The sequence below is a fragment of the Amblyraja radiata genome, chromosome 16 (assembly GCF_010909765.2).
Source record: "Amblyraja radiata isolate CabotCenter1 chromosome 16, sAmbRad1.1.pri, whole genome shotgun sequence".
NCBI classification, from domain to species: Eukaryota; Metazoa; Chordata; class Chondrichthyes; order Rajiformes; family Rajidae; genus Amblyraja; species Amblyraja radiata.
The window spans coordinates 3,915,193-3,939,493 of NC_045971.1; the positions used below are offsets into that span (position 1 = coordinate 3,915,193).

General features: G+C 39.8%; 1 protein-coding gene across 8 annotated transcripts in view; it reads right to left on the reverse strand.

Moving 5' to 3' along the window:
* The window catches only part of arhgap23 (Rho GTPase activating protein 23), a 279,609-nt gene that overhangs the window by 81,313 nt on the left and 173,995 nt on the right, over window positions 1–24,301 (reverse strand). For all 8 annotated transcript variants that reach the window (XM_033034901.1, XM_033034902.1, XM_033034905.1 and 5 more), the window contains 3 exons: window positions 22,039–22,218; window positions 3,140–3,164; window positions 898–990 (listed from right to left, as the gene is read on the reverse strand). In XM_033034901.1, coding sequence (XP_032890792.1) covers window positions 898–990; window positions 3,140–3,164; window positions 22,039–22,218 — 298 coding nt within the window. The remainder of the gene's footprint in view (window positions 1–897; window positions 991–3,139; window positions 3,165–22,038; window positions 22,219–24,301) is intronic.

The following is a 24,301-nucleotide window of genomic DNA, read 5'->3' on the forward strand; positions in this document are numbered from 1 at the left end:
TATTTGAACAGAACTATGATTTCAGTGCATTTTAAATTATGGATTGGTCAAGCTATAATCAGCACTTCAGCCGTCCAATGCCTGATGCATCCTTCATGTATAAGTCAATGACTATGACCATGCTATCTGATATTGGGAGATTTCATGCACACATTTGTATCCTCATCCAAAGTCTATTTTCAACCAGTCAATGATAAATTAATGAGGCTCCCTCATGATGCCCTCATCCAAAGGAATAACACCAACATAGTCCTTCCCTAACACCACATACATTTTGATCAATTACGTTAGCACAAGACAGCACAACAACATAGCTTTGACCGTTTCAATACCAATTGGACCTAAAAATAGCAACTCATTAATCCAAATGAACCATATCATCTCAAATGGTAATGGTTGTCTTTTATATGAACAGCATTTAGTTAACATTATATTAACTAAGATGTGTAATTCAGTTATGAGAGACCTACTAAAAAATTGGTAGATGTATTTCATTAATATCAGAAGTGCTATATACCAATAGTGTCTGAAAAAAAGGGACAACACGTTTCATCTCTGTTCTTCTGACTAAGAAGAATATCAAGCAAAATGACTAGATACGTACTCTACTGCCACAGCCTGATGTAAAATCAGGATTGGATTCGAGTCAGATGAACAAACATTTAAATTCAAAGCAATTATGCAACTACTTGCTGTTTTACTAGAAACAACTTGTATGATATCATCAGGATAAAACCAAGTAAACTGATATTAAATTATCAAACATGAGATTATTTTCTGGGATACTTGTGATACTTTGAATTTGTGTCGTTTGGTCAAATGAAAGTACCAACAAACATTTTCTGGTGACCTTGAGGGAAAATAAATACAACTGAATTTCAAGCTATTTCATATTACCTGTACAAAGCCCAGCTTGATGTGCTGCTCCTCCTTCCTTTACACTTTTAACAAAAATGGTATCCATAGGTTCTGTTTGGCCTTTCTGACGTCCTGTGAAATAAATGAAGTCCATAATGTTACATTCTTGGATTAACTTCTTATGTTTCCACTCAAAACAGGCAATTTGGATTTTCTGATAGAATGGACCTACTATCTAAATGGCGTCAAGTTGGGAAAAGGGGAAGTACAACGGGATCTGGGAGTCCTTGTACATCAGTCTATGAAAGTAAGCATGCAGGTACAGCAGGCAGTGAAGAAAGCGAATGGCATGTTGGCCTTTATAACAAGAGGAATCGCATATAGGAGCAAAGAGGTCCTTCTGCAGTTGTACAGGGCCCTAGTGAGACCACACCTGGAGTATTGTGTGCAGTTTTGGTCCCCTAATTTGAGGAAGGACATTCTTGCTATTGAGGGAGTGCAGCGTAGGTTTACAAGGTTAATTCCTGGGATGGCGGGACTGTCATACGCTGAGAGAATGGAGCAGCTGGGCTTGTACACTCTGGAGTTTAGAAGGATGAGAGGCAATCTCATTGAAAGATTTAAAATTGTTAAGGGTTTGGACACGCTAGAGACAGGGAACATGTTCCCGATGTTGGGGGAGTCCAGAACCGGGGACCACAGTTTAAGAATAAGGAGTAAGCCATTTAGAACGGAGACGAGGAAACACATTTTCTCACAGAGAGTGGTGAGTCTTTGGAATTCTCTGCTGCAGAGGGCGGTGGAGGCAGGTTCTCTGGATGCTTTCAAGAGAGAGCTAGATAGGGCTCTTAAAAATTCATGTGATCATCTTTGTACTGTGACATCAGTGTTAAAGGAAACATTGCCACAGAGATCAGAGAATGGTCTGGCCAATAGTATACAAGGGAGCACAATGACTAATGTGATTCAATTAAATGAGCCAGTGTTTGTGCCTCCATCCATGGAACACAAATAGCATCATTGTATATTTATACAAAATGTCTTGGTAAAACATGAAAAGGAGTGAAGGTAGTGGCAAAAATCATATGGAAATAAATGGCAGATTAGTAAAATGGCAGAATTGTGAGATGATAGAAAACTTGAGGGCGAACATTTTAAGAAAACAATAATTAAGAAAGGAATAGAAATAAGAACTGACAATGTTGGAAATCTGAAAAATACACACACACACACACACAATAGGAGCATAATTAGGCCATTCGGCCTATCAAGTCTGCCCCACCATTCAATCATGTCTAATTTATCTTTCCCTCTCAACCTCATTCTCCCACCTTCTCTCCATAACCCGACACCCGTACTAATCAAGAATCTATCTATCTCTGCCTCAAAAAATTATCTCTGTCTCTTATTTCAACAGCATTTTCTGTATCCACTACACAGATTAATATTCTGTCCAATATAATTTTAACTGGTTTGCTTTCTCAAGTGGCAATAGCTTGTTATATAAATGATTAAGTTTATTGGCCAAGTATTCACATACAAGGAATTTGCCTTGGTGCTCCGCCCGCAAGTGACAACATGACATACAGTGACAGTTAGGAAATGAGCAATAATGACATGTTTTTCTGAACAGCAACATTTGAGCAGTGCAGATCAGTTAATAGACTGATTTTTCTTTGGATATTTGGACAATTTCATTCTGTGTTAGTCAAAAGAAACTAAACTTAAATGTGAAATTGTGAGGCTTTTAATCCAATCGGGTTGTTATCAAATATTGCTTCCCTCATCTCTCACAGATTTGATTGATACTGTTATCTTATTCTAAAAACCTGGGAAACTTCAGAAGTGCTGCTATACTGATGTGGATTTTCAACAAATTGCTATCCTTTACAGAAATCACCTGGTTTGTTGAAGTTTGATCTTTAATGTCAGCTGTAAAGTTGAAAATCTATTTTAAATATTCAAACAGTTAAAAGTCAACTCAAACTTGCAATGTTGAAGTTAATTCAGGTCAAGTCTTGCCTCATGTATAAAGCAGCAAATAATCATTTCAACAAGGAGCATTATCTGATTATAGATTCTCATCAACATAACCATGAATCAAATGATGACATAGATCAGTTTCCAATGCAAGTGTTAACAAGAAGTCTTGGGCAATGTCAAAATTCAATGGGTTCAATGAGATCAACAGATCAGTCCAAACCCTACTAAATTCCTGCTGCACAGTATCTGATGATTTTTTTTTGTTAACTTATGGGTGTGCAATTAAAGCAAGACTCACCTCTTCCATTTCCATTTTCTTCATCCTGCAAAAGAATCAAAATTACATTCTGATTAACTACAATATAGCACTCTTCTGATTTTAAGAGTCTAAGCAGTTTCTTGATTGTATTGCTTTTAAATGAGCATTTGTGAATTTTTTAAATTATTATTACAGTCACTGCAGACTTCACTAAATAAAAAATTCAAACCAAAAGATCGAATGTTGAAAATGCTGAAAGAGAGAACATTATTTGTCATGGCAAATTATTATTATTTTTTAATTTTTTAAGCATTCCGGTTTTTGGTTTATAAATATACTTACTGAACATAAACTAACTTTCACATAACTGCAGTGTAATTGAGCTTACCACATCTGGTACTTAATAAACAATTCCAACATTCCCATAGTTCAGGATCACCACAGTGGTTACATTTTATTTTGATACATAGGCTCCAATGGAAAACCCCACTATCCAATAAAATGTAAATTAAACTTAAAACCTACAATGAGTATTATCTGATTATAGATTGGCTTCTTCTTAAGATCACACAACTATGAATCAAATGATGACGTAGATCAGTTTCCATTGCAAGTATTAACAAGAACTCTTAAGGGCCTTTCCCACTGACACGACTTTACAGCGACTGTGTTCGACCTTCAAGCTCAAAGGCACTCGCCTGGAAAACCTCGTGCTGGATCGACCGTCAGCGATGAAACCACGAGCTGGATCGACTGACCGCGCACACACACACACAAACGCATCGCAAAGGCGGGGGTCGGGGAAAGCGGGGGAGCGCTGTCTGAAATTCACACACGCGATGAAGAGGAAGGTAAAAGACGGCTGCACAGTGTACGTTAAGTCCTTTAGAGAGCTGGAGGTGGGGGGGAGAGAGGGGGAGGAGAAGGAGGGGGGGAGAAGGGGGGGGGAGAAGGGGGGGGGAGAAGGGGGGGAGAAGGGGGGGGAGAAGGGGGGGAGAAGGGGGGGGAGAAGGGGGGGGAGAAGGGGGGGGGAGAAGGGGGGGGAGAAGGGGGGGGAGAAAGGGGGGGGGAGAAGGGGGGGGGGAGAAGGGGGGGGGAGAAGGGGGGGGGGAGAAGGGGGGTGGGGAGAGAAGGAGTGGAGACACCTTTAAGAAGCCAGACAACTTTTAATAAATAAATTTACATTACTGGTCGGTTTTCCTTGGTCCTGAAAACTCCAATGAGCCAATTAAAATGCCCGGTCAGCGAAGGAGCTTGCCTATGGCTGCCCTCGACTGCCTGTATCTACATAGCGACCCCACTCCACTGCACTACGAGTTCAAAAGAACCATGCCGATCAATTTTTACTCGTGGAAATATTTTCAAAATGCTGAAAATCTTTCCTCTACCAAACTGAGGCCGCGAGTATGCGGGAACTTCCCTTGAGCATGAAGGAGAGTTCCAGTGACCTCATAGGACCTCCTAGGACCACGTGTCGACCATGCTGTGAGTTTCAGTCGAGGGCAAACTCTTCTAAACTCGCAGATTAGGTCGCCGCAGTGGGACAGCCCCTGTAGGCAATCTCAAAATTCAATGGGTTCAATAAGATCAACAGATCAGTCCAAACCCTACGTTTCCAAAGCAGGCAGACACAAAATGCTGGAGTAACTCAGCGGGACAGGCAGCATCTCTGGAGAGAAGGAATGGGTGACGTTTCGTTCATTGTTGCCTGGTGTTGCCTGGGGACCTGTTGGTGTGAGTACACAGGAGCATGCCACAATCTGCAAGGTAGTTCCAGGTTCTACCTTTTTGGTTAATGTTATAATTTTTAGAGAAAGTAGATAGAAAGAAATTGATCACAAATAATTTTAAATATACAAATAAGAGACAACATGGCACACAACCTCTATCATCAACTTGTTTTCGTTCATTGTTGCCTGATGTTGCCTGGGGACCTGTTGGTGTGAGGGTTCTTTCTGTTTATGTTTGCTACCAGAGGAAGCTTTAATTGCAGTTCTTGCGAAGGAGGGGACTTTATAATTACCTCCTATTTGATGACAAAGTGTCTTTTAAAATAGACAAGCAGAAACCATTTTGTCAATTGTGTTTGAGTCGGGCAAGAAATATCTTCCTGTGGCAGGTTCATAGTGCTGCAGGTCACAGCAGGACAAATACATAAGTACAAAGTTCAGGACCTCAAATCCAATACAGAGCTGATGGTCTTCCAGGCAGCAATGATTCCTTATCACCCACCAGTGGTTCTGAGAACTGAACTACTTGCACAAATACATTAAATTCACAGGATTAATTAGACTAGTTTCCTCCCAAATAAACAACATATCCTTTGCTAGATTAACTCAGCGGGACAGACAGCATCTCTGGATAGAAGGAATGGGTGACATTTCGGGTCGAGACCCTTCTTCAGACTGAATCTGAAGTCTGAAGAAGGGTCTCGACCCAAAACATCACCCCTTCCTTCTATCCAGAGATGCTGCTTGTCCTGCTGAGTTACTCCAGCATTTTGTGTTTAATTTCGCTGTAGCTCAGTGCGAAGAAGGGACTCGACCCGAAACGTCACCCATTCCTTCTATTCAGAGATGCTGCCTATCCCGCTGAGTTACTCCAGCATTTCGTGTCCACCTTTGATTTAAACCAGCATCTGCAGTTCTTTCCCATATGTTTCTAAAGCAGCTTTGTTTTTCAGTGCATGTTTTATATAGTGGCCCAAATCCCTCTACACTTCTCTTATCCATGTATCTGTCCAAATGTTTTTAAAATGTCGTTATAGTACCTGCTTCAACTACCCACTCTGGCTGATCGTTTGTACATTCTCCTTGTGCCCTGCATGGGTTTTCTCCGGGATCTCTGGTTTTCTCCCACACTCCAAAAACATGCAGGTTTGTATGCTAATCGGCTTGGTATAAATGTAAATTGTCCCTCGCGGGGGTAGAATATTGTAATTGTGCAGGGATCGCTGGTTAGCGTGGACTCGGTGGGTCGAACGGCCTGTCTCCACACTGTATCTCTAAACTAAACTAGTTCGTCTCTGGACTAACTATCTGGACTATTATCTGAAATGTGATATTATCTAGCAATAAAAATGTTTTTTCCCCCCAAAGCTTTTCATATTCTGACGGCAACCTTAGTCCACCAAGTCCCTTTTTGAGTCCAACAAAGTTTGGATGCCCATAGATGTATGGATCGAAGGAAAAGAGGCGCCAGTCACCAAATAATTGGAATAGAGACACAAGTAACTGCAGATACTGGAAACTTGAGCATCAGTCTGAAAGGTCTCAACCTGAAATGTCATGTGCCCATTTTCTCCACAGATGCCGCCTGACCCACTGTTATATGCGCTGCTTCAGCACTTTGTTTTTTGCAGTAAATTAGAGTAGTCGTTTAGAAATAATAATGGCCAGTATGAAGAATTCATCAGGAGAAGCTAAGGCAACGAGTCTGGTGCAGGCTTGGTGGAGGAAATACATGGTTCCATTAATGGCAAAGATGCTGAGTCCAGAATTCATTCATTCATAAGTTAGTTTAGTTTAGAGATACAGAACGGAAACAGGCCCTATGGCCCACTGAGTCCGCGCCAAGCAGCGATCACCCGTGCACTAGTTCCATCCTGCACACTAGGAACAATTTACAGAAGCCAATTAACCTAAAAACCTGCACATCTTTGGAATATGGGAGGAAACCGGAGCACCCATACGAAACTCACTTGATTGTAGGGAGAGCATACAAACTCTGTATATACAGCACCTGTAGTCAGGATCAAAACAGGGTTTCTGGCACTGTAAGGCAGCAACTTTATGCCACCTAAAATATTATTGCTGTCTAATTTCGGACAGTATCATAATCTTCAGGCACCGGGGAACTTTAAATTTATTACAAATGTCAAATACTCTGATCCTGTAGTTTAATAAAAAACTAAAGGTCCTTCGAGTGGCAAATACCTCATCCTGGGTGCACTGTAAACATATTCTCCCCTTGTGAAAAAGGTTCTATTTTTCCCAGTTTTTTTACTGTTGTTAATATAACTGTAAATAGATTGTTTTGTTAACTGCTTTTCCAAAAGCAAACAATCACATCTGCTTTTTAACAATTCATTTTCTTTTAAAATCTAGAAAATTAAATATTATTTGTTATTTTAGTTATCTTTGCTTTTCATGGAATTGGTTTTTGAGTACATAATCGTTATTAATAATATCAAATTCCAATAAAAATGCATTGGCTTCTGATAATTACTCTTGGAACATATCCTGAATGAGTAATGCCCCTTAATATAAGGCGTAAAGAAACAAGTCAAGTTGCATCGGTTGAGAAATAGCTTGTGGCTTTGGTATTAAGCTTCAACCAATATAATTGATCACAAATTACCTCATCATTACATCATCTCTGTGTGTGAATCTTGTATTATGTGGCTTCTTATATCATGTTAATCTCCACACCAGAAGTATATTTGTTGTGGAAGGTTGTAAGAAATGAAACTTTCCACAGTGGTTCTGCAACATCACTTGAAACCCATTTCACAATCCCTCAAAATTCATATCATTACAAAAAGCATGTGTATATATGCTTCAAAAGAACGTCAAATTGCCAGAATTTTATTACTTTTAACCACTTTTTATATCCTTGATTTCTATAACTGTCTTCATTTAGGCATGTCTTGTGCACTGGACAATGGGCCTTGTGAAAAAACATGATAGGTTGGTTGCAGGTAATTGTACAATTGGGTTACACAAAGGAAACACATTCTACAATCTTCCTTTATGCTCAAGCACAATATGTAACATACTGGCATTCTAAATCAAAATGTTGAAAAGACTCACTGGAATTATAACCCAATGGTGTATGTTAATTTTTTGGAATTAAACAATTTACTTTTTTCTAAATAAAGGAGTCAAAAGACAATACAAGGACCACGCATTGTGGCCAGATTTATATCAGATTCATTCCAATAGCTCATGTATGATATGATTTGCTAGACAGCATACAAAAGGTTTCTCCACTGTATCATGGTACATATGTCAAGATATCAATATATCAATGCCAATGTTACCAGCAATAACAGTTTCCATTGGAAATATTAAAGCCTAAAACAATATTTTGAATACAATTGTTTTCATAGACCACCCATTGAAATTAAGGCAGCCCACTCATGAAATGCATATAGGAGACATTCATGTAAATGCTCAAACTGGAGCTGGCTTTTTTTCACAAAATGGTTCTTTGGAAACACTTTCATCTTTTGTGCTTGTGTCATTCTTTGCCCAGCTCCACTACATCAAGAAAGGAGTGACAAAACTTCACCAGGGTTAAATGTCTATTTATAAACTAGGGTCAATATAATGCAGTTCTCACATGTTTTGGTCAACATTCTCCCTTAAACCACAAGACAAAAATAAACCTGCTGTTCCCTTATCACACTATTCTTTGGACACTGTTGTCAACGACTTGTTTCTGACTGCCGTTTTTTGCCCACAACACAGTGGCTATTTTGGTTGTAAATGTGTTCAACATAAACAGGACAAGCATATTTCCTTTTATATATTCTCACGAGTTAGGCAGGATGTCCTGCTTTGTAAGCACAGAAAATATGTTAAACATTTGTTTAAACTAATAGCACAACCTGTTACTGTCATACACAACGGCATATTTTAAGTGAAAAACTAAAAATCTTTGATCTACCTTCTGATATCTCTATATTTCAACTTTGAGCACCTTTATCTCCCTTATCTTTCAACTTCTATTCTTGTTCCTTTTTCCTGCACACTTTTTTCTTGGTACGAATCTCTCACATCTGTTTCGTTACTCATGTTTCTTCACGTCCTTTGTTTACTATTCAATCTCGTATGTCTTTTTTTTGCCATTCTTTGTGTTTCATTTTAACCAGGAAAAAAATTTGGTGACCTCGTTAAAAATAAAATGCTGAATGACGTGGGGGTAGGGATCTATAACGGTTAAATGTTAGTGAGAGCTGCACAACTAATCACATTGCATAATACATCATCATAAGACATCGGTCTGAAGAAGGGTCTCCACCCGAAACGTTGCCCATTCCTTTTCTCCAGAGATGGTGCCTCACCCGCTGAGTTACTCCAGCATTTTGTGCCCACCTTCGATTTAAACCAGCATTTGTAATTCTTTCTTACACATAATTACATTGCATAATACCTGCTGAAAATGTGAGCAGTCAATTCCAAGAATAGTAATCACGAAAATTGCATTTTTAGAAGAATTCAATTACCTAAACCTCTCCAAACCTCAGCAGCAATATTTCATTTACAAGCCAACTGAACAGTTAATGGTCATTTTCTGTCCATATTTTTCACATTCCACATGTGACAATCCAATTGAATGTTTAGATTTCTGAAGATTGCTTCTGATCTGATTGATGTAGCTGCAAAATACAAATCTAAATATACGTTTCTGTTGGCTCAGTAACATTGTTGTCCACATATTTGCCCAATAAGTTTATCTACCAGGGAATAAATTGTAGAACTCAGTGAAAATCTATGATGTTTTGCTGAAGTCATTTTGCTTCTTAGGTTTTAACAAAAATGATTTCAGTAAAACTATTGGTTTTTAAAGATCAAGAGTACTGAAACGATCAAAGAAATTCTTACTTGCAGCAGCACAACAGGTTTGTAAACACAGTACTCAAAAGATAATATAATAAACGAACATTAAAAAGCAACATTAAAAAAAAACCATCATGCAAAATATAGGACAAAGCCTGAAGACCCTAGTGCAGGGGTGTTAAACTCATTTTAGGTCACGGGCAAAATGAGACTTCATGCGCGCCGGATATCACCACGCACACGCAAATGCAGTCCAATCCGGCAGCATGGACAGCTGCAGCCCGCTCTGGCATCGGGCAAATCATCCCGCAGGCCAGATCGGACCCCTTCGCGGGCCCCATCCGGCCCATGGGCCGCGAGTTTGACACCCCTGCCCCAGTGCAATCAAGTCAGTTTTTAATAAGCACTACTGAAATGAAGAGGCATTGATGGGCTTTCTTGTGCTGGGTCGAGGACACATCTTCAGAGATAAGCACGTCCAAGAACTTGAAGTTGATGACTCTCTCCACCACCAACCCATTGATGTGGATCCTCAGCCTTCCCCTTCAAAAGTCAACAATCAGTTCCTTAGTTTTACTGATGTTGAGAGCAAGGTTGTTCTGGCATCATTCAATCATATGATCAATCTCCCATCTGTATCTGACATCATTATTCATAATTCATCCAACAACAGTGGTGTCATCAGCAAATTTAAAGGTAGAGCTGGAGCTGTGTCTGGCTACACAGTCATGGATATAGAGTGAGTAGAGCAGGGGGTTGAACGTACAGCCTTGAGGTGCCCCTGTGTTGATGGTTATTGAAAAGAAGGTGTTGCCAATTCGTACCATTTGAATTTCAATAAGTTTTGAAATTTTACGCAAAATTCAAGTACAGCATAAGTGGAATATTAGTATTTTACTGTTATGTTCCCTGTTAGACAATCTCCCCAATATCCGAATAATCAGACAGACTGCACTCTGATTTCCCATTGAGACAGAGATTTAACAAGTGGAATAGTAGGAATAGTTGAAGGTAATTGAGGAAAGAAAACGAATTCTGTGAATTACAGCAACAATACTGATAACCCAAAAGGTTTGTTTAACATTCACGGTAAGTATCCGTGCAATAATTAATCTTTTAACTATATTATGTTAAATGCTTTACAACTCGATCATTCAGAACCACTGCAAAAGAAAATCCAGTTTTGGAACTTTTTAGGATCAAAAATTTAATTTCTGATAATATTGTAAAACCACCTTCTGACCAAAAGGTTATTCAAATTTGCATTTTTATTAGCTAATTTTTAATAGCTAATTTTGTAATTTTCTTATCTTCTATGTTTGATATATGACAGAAATGGAGAATGTGAATGACACTCTGCACCACAATAATGTGCAAAGATTAAACGGATTATTTTTGAAGTAATTTAATTATCAAACATATTTGAAAATAGCAACAACTTTTAATTAAAAAATGTATAATTTCCTATACTATTTGAAAGTTGGCATTTTCTATTTCTGGGCTAGTTACATTCATGTAAAAAGTCATTTAGTGAATGTTAGGCAAACAAGCCAGCATTCCATACAGAAGCATGGACACTGGGCAACATTGTGCTTCAGTGAAGGATTAAGGGAAACTTGTGTTTGGAAACGCTATAGTGGAAATTTCCAACTTGGGAGAAAAAGAAAATTAGCAAAAATAACTTTCAGAAAGTTTAATTTGCATAAGTGCACAATTAACGACACAATATCTGCAATTTTGTTTTAAATTCTCCCTGTGGAATGTAGCTAAAAAACCCTATTTATTTTGCTATCTGGTAACATTCCAAACAGATTAGGGCATAAGAAAAGCCAAGCATTCGAGTGTGGGATTACAATAACTTTAAAAGTCTCACATTTAAGAAAATGTGCTACTTCAGAGAGAGCAGAAGCAGAAAGTACACATTTAAATTGAAAACACATTTTAAAAGTCAAATATAATACTAAGAAATATTTTTTCCGCATAATAGGAAGTTCTTAATTTCAATTTGTAGCAAAGTACAGGATCCTGTATATACCCATGTGTATTCTTGTTTGCAGACCCTAAGGAGGCGACTTCAGCAGTCAACAGATGACTTTGTTTGACTGGGGGTGGTAGGGGCGGGGCGGATGTAAGGGTGCAGAGGAATGCAGTTTTACTGAAAAATAGGGAGAAGAAAGTTAAAGTAAAAAATGAAAAAAAATGTAGCTCTTGCATGAATAGATAGTTCATAAATGAGTTTACTGACCCACTATCAGTGAAATTTCAAAATAATTGTACTCCGAACTAAAAGAAAGTAAAAGTCCGCAAAGAGTTGCTAGAAAGCTTAATAATATATCTGTTAGCAACAATTCTTCAGTTTTCCACAGTCAGCAGAAGACAACAGGGTAATGTGAAAACTACAAAATAGAGATAGGTTGCTTGCATGATCAGGTTGCGCAATGAGCAATATATATTGTATGCAGTAATATTCAAAGGCTAATATTTGGCTCTGCCTTGCGTACTGCTTCATGTAGTTGCCCATCAAAACTAAATCTGGAGAAACCAATTTGAAACGGCCTCACATGTTGTAAAAAGAGATTTCCTTCTGCTCAGCGATTCAAGTCAATCTTGTCAAGTAAATAATTTTATAAATCGATCCAGTGGTAGTAACTGTCTAGACAGACCTCTGCCTTTGATCCCGTCTCACCAACACATCAAAGCAGAACAATCATTGGTATTATGAAAAAATATTTAACCCCTGATAAATATGGGTTAAAAGTAAGACATTTTTCCTGAAACAAATGAAACTGATTTAAATCAAAATCAATATAATAGAAACAAGATAAAATTCCATGCTGTTTATTTTTCCTTATTTAGATCACCAGAGACAGTGCCAAGAGGCTTAAAAAGAACATCCACAATACATATCATGACAACGTCGACAAGCTTGACAAACTGCACAATTGCGGAACCCTTTATGATTTAACATTGTTCTGGATAAAATGCCTGCAGTCAGCTTTTTAATGTGTCATTTCCATAATCAAATAAATCAAACAAATATTAATCTCTTCAATATATTATTATACAATTATTTTAAAAAAACACAGGAAAGGACAATGTTTACCCAGATAGTTTTTTTTAATTACAGGGTGTCTCAAAAAAATTCACATTTAAAAATTGTTGAAATAAATATTGCCTTCCCTACACACTGAATAGAAGCTACCTATGCATTAAAACGTTATTTGGGATACAAACTACGATCACAATTCTTACTTGCCCATAATTTATAAACCATATTTTGCTGCCAACATTTCCTTTTGATAATTGGGCAGGTCCCGTTCTTTTCCTTTTAAGTCACTCTTTCTTTCAGCTTGTGTAAGAACTGGCCTTTTTTTCCCTTGCCATCCTTATATATTTTCCAGTTTTAAGTACAATCAGACTGTACAACAGTATATGGACTACACAACATTATACAAAGCAGCTCAAGGGAAGCTGTGTGTATTTTATTGTCATACGTACATGTACAGATCTTGCTTGCAGCAGCATCACAGATACAGAGACAAACACATGAAAACAAATTATACATAAATTACACATAACCTTTCTAAAAGAAGACTGTGCAGAAAAACAAGGCAATAGTGCAAAACAAAAAGAAAAAAAAAACTTCCAAAACAAAGTCCATGTTGGTAGAGGTGGTGTTTTGGTGTCATAGGATTAGGGTTGTGTCGGTTGTATCAAGACCCTGATAGTTATAGGTATGTAGCAGTTCCTGAGACTGATGGTGTGGTACTTCAGGTTCTGTAGCTCCCGCCCGATAGCAGCAGTGAAAAAAGGGCATGGCCCCAATTATGGGGATCGTTAATGATAGATGCTGCCTGCTTGAGGCAGAACCTCCTCTCGATGGAGGGGGGACTGTGCTCATGATGATCTGGACTGAGTACAGCTCTCTATGCAGCCTCTTGCATCCCTGTGCACAGGAACTGCTGTACGAGACCATGATGCAAACAGTCAAGAAACCTTCTACAGTGCATCTGTAGAAGTTTGTTAGAGTCTTCAGGGATGCCTAATCTTTAAACTTGTAAGAAGGTATATGTGTGCCTTCTCCTTGATTACATCTATGTGCTGGGCCAAGACAGGATCGTCCGAGGTGTTAACCAGGAATATGAAGCTGCTAACTCTCTTCACCATTAACCCATTACTGAAAATCTGGTGCGTGGACTTCGACTTCCCCTTACTGAAGTCAACAATTAGTTCCTTGGGCTTATTGGCATTAAACGAGAGATAGTTGTTGCAGCAGCACTCAACCCAGGTGTTTCATCTCTTCCAGTACACTGAGTCGTCACCACCAATGATTCAGCCAACTATAGTGGTTTCATTGGTAAATTTATAGATAGTATTGGAGCTGTGCTTAGCCAGTCATGGGTATAAAGAGAGTAAAGCTGGGAGCTAAACATGCAACCTTGAGGTGCACCTATGGTGATGGGCAGTGATGAGATGTTATTGATTCACATTGATTGAAGTCTGCTGATGAGGAAATCAAGGATCCAATTGTAGTTCTAATGAAGGGTCTCAATCCTGAAATATTAAATGTTCCCCTTTCTGCACATGCTATCCGACCTGCTGAGCTTTTCACAATTTAATTGAGTCATGGATTCATACAGCATGGAAATAGGCCATTGGGCCAATAGGCCATTGCCCACCTGACCAAAATTCCCATCACCACTAGTCCCACCTACCTGCGTTTGGCCCATGTAGATTGGCTATTTCATACTAGCCAATTATAGTGCTTGTTAGTAGTGACTCCGCCCAGTATGTGCTTTATGTTATCAAGAGCTTACCTACGCTAGTTGGGATGAGTAGATGCTAAGAAATGTGATGTCCTGCAGATGCTTGCTGTAAGTAGATTTAATAAACATGTGATGTATCTTGATATATGTTCGACCCAATCATTACATGGTGTCAGAAGTGGGATTGCGTTTGAACTGAATGTCTTTGGCACGGTCAAGTACTTTCTTCAGATTGGCGTCATGTTCAGCCAAATCACGTCCGTAAACGAGAATGTCATCAACAATGATGGCGCATGGGTACTCAGCAAACAATTGTTCCATCGTGCGCTGGAAAACTTCGCTGGTGGAGTTGATGCCAAAGGGCATTCTCAGAAATTTGTATTGGCCAATGGGGGTGCCGAACGTAGTGAGATTGGATGAGTCTGGGTCCAGTGGAATCTGCCAAAACGATCTTTTGGTATCTAGAACGGAAAATACTGATGCGTTGCCTATCTGAGAAGTAACTTACTCTATTGTTCGCATTGGGTTATGCGGGCATTTGATGGCAGTGTTAAGATCTCTGGGGTTTATGCAGATACGGATCTCCTCCTTGTTTTTCTATGTTGGTTCAGTAACTTCAGCAATAACACCCATGGAGACGATCCGCTTGAGTTCATTGTGTATTCTGTCACGCATGGCATGTGGAACACGATGTGGTGCTCGGACCACAGGAGTGATTTTGGTGTCGACAACAATGTGGTATTTGATAGGCAACTTGCAAAGCTCGTCGTTACATAGTTCTTTGTACTGAGGGAGTACCTGTTGAGTGGGCCCGTCAGCGAGAAAGAGTTGATGGACAACGCGGCCAAAGTATACCAGGCCTAGATCGTGGCAGGCATTGATACCGGGCAAAACCTCTGAATCCCCCTTAACAATATAAAACTTTAAGGTACGGGTCTGCGCATCTATGGTGCACTTTAAATCAGCTTGTCCAAGTGGCTGTAGAACATCTCCCCCATAAGCCCGAAGCAAGGCAGAGGTCTTTTCAATACGTTCAGCGTTACGAATTTTGTTAAACTCTGTTAATGAGATGATGTTGCATTTTGCGCCAGTATCAACCTTCGCAATCAAAGGCCTGTTATTCACAAACATGGCTACCTCAGGGTCAAGTTCCTCGTTAAACGAAGGGAGGCGAGAGTGGATGGCAGAAGTGGTATCTGCACTTTCTGGGAGTGGAGCGGGGGATGGCAAGTCAGGCCCTTGGAAGTCATTATCAGCAAGCTTATGTTGTAACAGGTGCAGGCTCGTCCTTGAAGCTGCTTGATTCACAGCTTCCTAGCATGTACCTGATGAAGCATCGTGCAAAGTGGTTTAACTTCTTGCAGAAATTACAGGCTTTTCCATAAGCAACACAGAACTGACGACCCATAGCATGGAAATAGTTGTAATTTTGAAACCGAACAGTAGACTCCACATCCAGATGTCTTGCGTTTCGTATTCCTTCCCACGGTCGGTCCTGCATCCCCACTGCCAACTAACGTTTCCACCGCGGCCTCCCTGCGACGTTTGGCGACCAGCTCGCATATCTCATCACCCTCCCCACCGATGGTTTCCCCAATTCCTTCCCCGGCATTTTCTCCGGTGAAAGGAGGAGAGGCGTTAGATACGGTGATTTTGTGTAATTTTATAAACTTTCCCAAATGTGTTATTAACATTCCACCTATATTGCTTAGCCACTAATGCTTCTTTTGTTTCTACAAGGAAAGATATAGATTGGCTATTTCATACTAGCCAATTATAGTGCTTGTTCGTAGTGACTCTGCCTAGTATGTGCTTTATATTATCAAGAGCTTACCTACGCTAGGTGGTATGAGTAGTTCCTAGGAAATGTAATGTCCTGCAGATCCTTGCTGTAAGTAGATTTAATAAACATGTGTTGTATCTTGATATGTGTACGACTCAACTCATTACAGCCCATATCCTTCTAAACTTTTCCTAGCATGTACCTGATGAAGAGTTCGGCCAGAAACATCACCTATTCCTTTTCTCCAGAGATGCTACCTGACCCGCAGAGTTACTCCAGCATTTTGTGTCTATCTTCCATGTAAACCAGCCTTTGCAGTCCCTTCGCTGTCCAAACGTCTTTTAATTGTTGTTATGGTACCTGCTTCAACTACCTCTTCTGGCAGCTTATTCAATAAACAAATTGTTGTTCATATTAAATCTTTCCCCTCTCACCTTAAACACATGTTCTCTGGTTCTTGAATCAGTGTCGTCGCACGCGATAGCCTCGCCAGCAGTTTGTCTGTCATATCACCCTTTTTAGTGTCAAAAAGTATGTTTTTGGAAGTTTCTTAGTCTTTTTTATGTGGGGCGGGGAGAAGAGGGGAAACAGTTTTCTCAGTCACTTCCTGGTTGAGATGCGTCTTTTCTCAGAGTCGCATCTTCGCCCACCCCTCGCGGCCTACCATCTGGATTGGCGCGGCCTTTCCTGCCGGAGACCGGCCAAAGCTTCAGCAGCGGCGCAGCACTGAAATCCATCGCGGAGCGGAACGATGCCTTACCGGGGATCTCCGTGTTGGAGCTCCGGAGTGTTGGGCCTGCTGATTAACACCGTGGAGCCGTGGTTTGCAGAGCTTCTAGCCGCGGGTGGCGCTGACTTTAACAGCGCAGAGTCCTGGGATCTTTTATCGAGGGTTGCCAGCGTTGAATCTCCGTCCAGCTCGGCCTGTGGACTTCGGGAGCCGTGATCTCTGGTAGGAAGCGGTCGATTCGGAAACTCCAAGCCGCTGAGAGCGTTCTCTGTTCCGATGTCGGAGTTCAAGTCAAGTCAAGTCAAGTCTATTCGTCACATACACATACGAGATGTGCAGTGAAATGAAAAGTGGCAATGCTCGCGAACTTTGTGCAAAAAGACAAACAAACAAATTATAAACACAATCATAAACCATTGTTCCGATGATCCCGGCGAGAGGGCCTGAACATCGAGCTGTCTCTGTAGCAGCGACTGCGGAGGGCTCAAAGGCCCCGACCATGAGTGAACAAAGAGGAAGCTGACTGAACTTTATTGCCTTCCCTCACAGCGGAATCAACGTTTCCCACTATGTGAGGATGTTCATGTTAAATTCTATCGTGTATTGTGTTATTTTTATTCGTATGGATGTATGGTAACTCAAATCTCACTGTACCAATTGGTGCATGTAACAATAAATGTAACTTGAATAAACTTGAATCCCCTACTCTGGGTTAAAAACGGTGCATTACGGTTCCTATTCTCAATTTTCCTACCTTAACATCTAGAGTGTAATTGCAAATTCTGGCTACCAGGGGGCCTCATGACCCAGTTTCTTCAAAATGTTTTTAAGGCAGTTTATATTTATCACTATGAAAGGAACAACGTTTCTCCTTTACATATTACAGTGAATACCTTGAAGTGTTGATGCATGTCAGAATCAGATCGTGTGATTCGGATGTGAGCTAATATCGTTTATAATTAGATTACACACATGTAAACTACAGCCGCATATCTCTAGCAGTTAGTATTTCTTCATCCCAGAACTACCACACAGTGATAGGGTACAACACAGTGATAGAAAACAGAAATACAATGGACACCATTTAACTGACTTGAAACAAAGGGGTTCTAGTAAATGCCTAAGACTCCAGTTCCATTCCTGCTTATGTCAGCAGAGACACAGAACAGTACCAACTCTTGCTAACAAAGTCCTCCTTTGTGTTAGCGGAGCTGACATGGCAAAATTACAATAACTTACATTCATTTGTTACCATTAATACAAAAGAACAACCAGAGTTTTTTTTTTAGAAATATAATCAAGCTAAAATGAATGTTCAGATTAGGGAAACATTTAGAAGCTAGCAAAAGTTTAATCTTTTGAGATATAAGGAAATCATAGTAGAGGGAGATGGTGAGGCATGCGAGGAAGGAGATGGAATGTCAAATGTTCTGGCAGCAAAGACAGCTTGTCACTTGGGAACTGCACAAGAGGCTAGCAGAAGGGCAAATATGTATTGGGATAGGACACAAGGCTGAAGCAATTACAGTTATATGGAGGAAATAGTAAAACAATTACTGCTGTTCCACTAACACTCAGATACTGCATTGTTCAATCAATTCCTCCAGCACTTTTATTTTCTTTTGCTTTAGATTCAACATTTTAACGGTGAATTGTTGAAGAACAGGAGACAACATGGGTTACTGAGCACAGGAATGATTAGTGAGAGAAGTGGAAACTGTATTTCCGAGGCAGAGTTAAACTTTTCCAAGTTTATATATTTTAAACTCATTAAAGTTTCCAATCTTTCACAGCAGAAAAATAGTCCTAAGAGGCAAATAACTGATTTGGAATGGAGTGATAAGAAGGGGCAAGTCTATACATTGGCAACATCTGCTAGCATGGAGAATAAAATGGGAAGGGAAAATGTCCAGCCGTTTAGTGTGAAAGTATTCAAAGCAGAACTTGTTGAATTTCAGGTCGATAAGTCGAGTTCTGCAATTGTGCAAATGTGATCAAATAGAAACTAGAGAAATATGCAGGTTCAAGTCAAGGAAATAAGTATGCTTTGCGAAGAGACACAAGAGGACCGAGAAACTACAGCGGACTAAGAAATTGACAAAGAATATCCCCTGCAAACAAAGTACTAGAGGAACTCAGCAGGTCAGATAGCTTCTGTGGAAGAAATGGATGGACCATGTTTCAGATCATGACTCTTATTCAGACTGATAGTAGTAGGGGATGAAAGCTGGAAGAGGGAGATAGGGGGGGTGGAACAAAGCCTGGTAAGTGCTAGATGGATGCAGGTGAGGGGGGGGGGGTGGATTGGCAGATGGGTAGAGTAAGTGACAGAGGTAGAAAGGAAAGAATGTCAGAAAGAGAGAAGGGGAGGAGTGAAATGTAAAGCCTGAGGGAGAGATTGAGATTAATGTGGAAGGGGTCAGGGGGTGGGGAAAGAGAGGGGGCTCATTGTTAAACATGAAGTTAGATTGGACCGGGCATGGAATGACAGAAAGAGTCAACAGTGAATTAAAGAAACCATGAGTATCTTTGTTCAATGAAATGATCCAGGTGTACTGAACAGATTAGAAAAGGAAATGTAGTCCAGCCACAACTGGTGATGGATGGCAATGCAATTTCTGCGGAAAATACTCAATTCTGTAGTCTTTAAACTTCAAGGAACTAAACTAAATAGTTCAATAATGAAATTCCAACATTTTATGGTCATCATTCTAACTTGGATCAAATGGTGTAGATATACAGTGGTATTGAAGCGCCAAAGGCTAGACCTGAAACCAAATGTTAAAATATTTGAAATGAACCACTTAAGCTTTTAACTCAGCTGACAGAACCAATTCATTTGTCCTGAATTCACAAAGCTGTAACTATTGTGAGCTGTGGGAGTCAGCAGCTTGCTCTGCACTCTGGTTCACCCTGTACCCTGCTTGACCAGCGCTTCGGATCTGCAGTCTAATCTAAACACCTATTTTGTCAGCAAATATTCTCAACATTAGTCATGAACTTTCACTGAGCAGATCAGCATACTGACAAAATGATTTTGGTCAACTTTATTATAAGACACAAGAAAATAGGAGTAGTTGTAGGACATCAGGCTCAGTATTTAATACGATGCAGAAACAAGAAACTGCGGATGCTGGTTAATACACAAAAGAACACTAAAGTTACTCAGCGGGTCAGACAGCATCTCTGGAGGACATGGATAGGTGACATTTTGCGTTGAGACCCTTCTCCAGACTTATTGTACTGAATGCAAGAAACAGGGAGTGGCAGGAAAATGTGTGGCGGGTAATAGGTTGACACAGGCGAGGGGGATTTTTTGACCTGCAGATGATTGGAACAAAGGCCAGAGATAAGATCAGTAGGTGTGTGACAGGTTTGCAGAGTTGCGGAAGCTAGGGGAAGGAAAGTAGGGTTGGGGAAGTAGGTGGAAGTCCAGATGGGGCCCAGAGGAGGGAAGAGGGAGTGTTTGGGAGAGAAAAGAGGAAGGGAATGTTAGACAGAGATTACCTAAGATTGGAGAATTCAACGTCCATACCACAGGGCTGTTAGCTGCCCAAGCGAATACTGGGTGCTGTTCATTCAGTTTGTGGGTGGCCTCACTCTGGGAAAGGAGGAGGACCAGGACCGAACCGTTAGTGTGTGAATGGGAAGGGGAGTTAAAATATTAGCAACCGGGAGATCCAGTAGAACATAGCAGACCAAGTGCAAATGTTTAGTGAAATGGTTGCAGAGTCCATGTGCGGTCTTGCCAATGTCATGCCAAACCAGGAGCCAGTTTTGTAAACTTTTGCTGCAATCCCTCGATGACAAGTAGTACAGGACTAACAACTCTTATGGAAACAATTTGCCTGAAAATGCCTCCATTTTTGGCACTGAACAGGAGATTTAAGAAAAAGAAAAAACACCCAATTACATACGGCATTAGCATATATTCACTTAAGTTTTAATCCTAAACATGAAACATATTCAAATTTTCCTCCACAGAATTTCTGTCTGCTGTATCTGGTTGGATTTCATCCCACAAAACTTCAAATATTATTTTAATATGCACTGAAAATGTCAGTCAGTAGCTAAAAGTAAGTGAGCAGAGGAAGTCAATGGGCACAGTGATCTGCTTGCCTAATTTAAAAGTATTACAAGCGGCAGCAGAATAGTCATTACATCACGTCATAAATGGTTCTGGTGTTAATCCATTAAGAGAGCTATTTGATTTTATACAATAGGACAGCAATAATCAAGTGCAGAAAGATCAAAGATATTGATCCCTCCAAGTACTTTTTGGACTAAATAGATTCACGATTCATGTTGTACTCAGTAAGCTGCATATTACCCTACAAGTCCTCCAAATCCACTGGGAGGATATGAACCAACATAAGTGTTTCTTCCACCCCAACATCCCTGGAATTAAGACCCTTAAGAATATTCCCAGGCAGTCATTCAGAATTGAGGATGATTTTCTTCCACGCTTGTTCAGTGAATTCTGCAATTTACTCTGGGCTTCCCAATGCATAGACATGAAAATCTTTAAATAATCCCGATTACCCATCTCCACTGAGTTATCATATGTCACAGCTTCCAAGGAGTCTGTGGTGATGATGCAAGTCTGTTTTCCAGGAGCCTTTGAGGACATGCCTGAACTGTTTCCTCTGTCTGCCGGATAATATCTTCCCATGAAATAAGTACCTGCTTTGGGAATCTGGTGACAGTCATGCAAATGACTCAAAATGTAGGCACAGAAAACCTTCAGCCTTTTTATCTGGAGAGCATCCAAGTCTAGTGGAAGAAACACATCACCTACCAAACTAATCACCCACCCACCCATCCTGTGAAGCAATTCCTGCAACCACCTTCAAACCCATAGAACTGCAGTGAAAGCAATTTATCCTTGACCCACAATAAAAGCAATTTCATTAAGAACAGAATAATTTATAAAAATGCTTCCCAGACAGAAAGTCAAATCGTACAAATGTGAACCGCCATGTGCTAATCTGGAAAATATGAATAAACAACCTGATAGATAAAAATATTAAACAGATAAATGTCAGTTAAATATTCTTATTCTTATAGAAAATGTGATACATAAGAGTCAATGCTACCTTAAAGCTCGGATGCACAGCAGATTCCGGAGGGTAGACAATGAAGTGTCTCAACGTGAATCCGAAACCTTGAGAGTTCTTGTGTAGTAGCACAGTCTTTGGGCCAGGCCATGAAAATATTTCATCCTGCACCGTGTTAGCATTTTCATTGGGGGATCTCTCATCTCGCTGGGTTTTAGTCTGCAGAGGGAAACATGGAGAACAATTAGCTAAAAATACAAGAAAATAATGTTAAATATTAGAATACTTTTATAGAAACTTATTTAAAATGTTCAACACATAACTTTATCAATATATCTGTAAAGATCGGTTCTCTCTGGATATAGTGAGCACTATTCACAATAGAGCGGAAGGTTGATCTTTGAAAATGAAGTAACTGAGAACTTTATCGCTTGGTGGCATTAAATGTACTGCATAGTCATGTCACCACTTTGGGCTTTGATTTCAAAGGAATAAATGTCAAAGTGGAGTGTCATATATGACAGCTACTATGTCCTTATTTAATGCTGCCAACTGGAAATATACTTTTAAGTAACTGTTCTGTACATGTGTTATACCTGTCAGGTCATTCAGATAATGCCCTACAGCAGACTAGGATCTCTTACGGAACACAAAACTCTGAGGTATAATGTAGTTTGGGGTATAATGTAGTTTTATTTAGAACATGCCAGATTAAATTTTCTATGAAATACAAAAATACCTTTGTGTGAAACAGTGCTCTCTGGAGTTAGTTAAAACAGATTGAATTGAAAATGCAGCATGTGTAAGGATTTTTGTTTTAATGCTTAAAATGACCACAGGAGCTCTTCCAGATATAAACCCTCAGGATAATGTTTTTTTCTTATCTTGCACTTTTAGTGAGCCCCATGATGGAAAGGGAAATAAATGCCGGCATAAGCTGAACTGATGTCAAGCACTATCTAGTTGTGAATGTCTTCAGCGCTTCAAGATAATGTGTAAATGCAAGTTGTTGTTAACCGAAGATAGACACAAAAATCTGGAGTAACTCAGCGGGTCAGGCAGCATCTCTGGAGAGAAGGAATGGGTGACGTTGCGGGTCGAGACCCTTCTTCAGATTGATTCCTTCTTTCCAGAGATGCTGCCTGTTCCGCTGAGTTACTCCAGCTTTTGTGTCTATCTTTGGTTTAAACCAGCACCTGCAGTTCCTTCTTACACAAATTGTTGTTAATGTGGATATAAACAACTGCCCCCCTCCATCCAAAAAATGAATCAGACAAATTAAGCCACTTGCTCTTTGATCTTCGGGGGGGGGGTCAATGCTTTGCAAGTAGCATGCAAACATTAATAACTAGATTTTAAGTTAAGCAATTAAAAATTAAATATACTGCAAGTATTAATAGAACCTGTACCAGCAAATAAACTAAAGTAGCTACTGCTTTTACAAGTGCAAATAATTGTCAAAAACTTGCATTCATATAGCAAATCAAGATGTGAAGCCATTCAAAGAGATTCTCTGGTTACAGCTGGGTAAGAAAGAATAAGGATCCCAACAGCTGAACCAGAGAGAAGATGCAATGGAGGAAGATACAATCGACCTGTCAAAGGCTGATGACTAAACGGAAATTACTAGTGCTAGTCACATTACTATTTTCATGTATTCTGACTCTCATTCTCTCCAGTATAGACCAGGTCTACCACAATAAATCATCATTTTTGTTTCCTCACATCATTTACTTTGTTTCTTCCACAAACCATGCTCGTTCAATATTAGGTAAGGAAATCATAGTTAGGTTTTCTTCCAAGGGAAAGTAAAACATATTCACTCAGGATTATACTGAGCTTTGTAAACAGACATAAAGAATACAGCAGTGAGGAAAATGCTGCAAACCTGAACAAAGCCAGTTCAGTTCGGGCCAGAATATCCCATTCCACTCTGGTCACCTTAATGTAAAACAGCCAAGATGATAGCACAGACGAGTGATGGATTTTATAGAAACTATGACCTGGGGAAGCTGGATTTGTTTTCCTTAGAACTGTGATTAAATTTGATGAAGAATATGGGTTAAAAGAAAGTGTTTATCATAGTGTTGTCACTAATTGGAATAGATTTAAGATAATTAAGGAAAGAAAACTACAGGCACTATGAGAAGAAACCTTTCTTTTAAGGTGAAAAATTGTGAGGATTTGAATTGCACTGCCTGATAGGCTGGCTGGCATAGCTTCATTAACAATCTACAAAAGGGACTGGATGGATGACGAAGATACTAGGATATGTAATAGAATAAAGGAGTAGGACTAATTG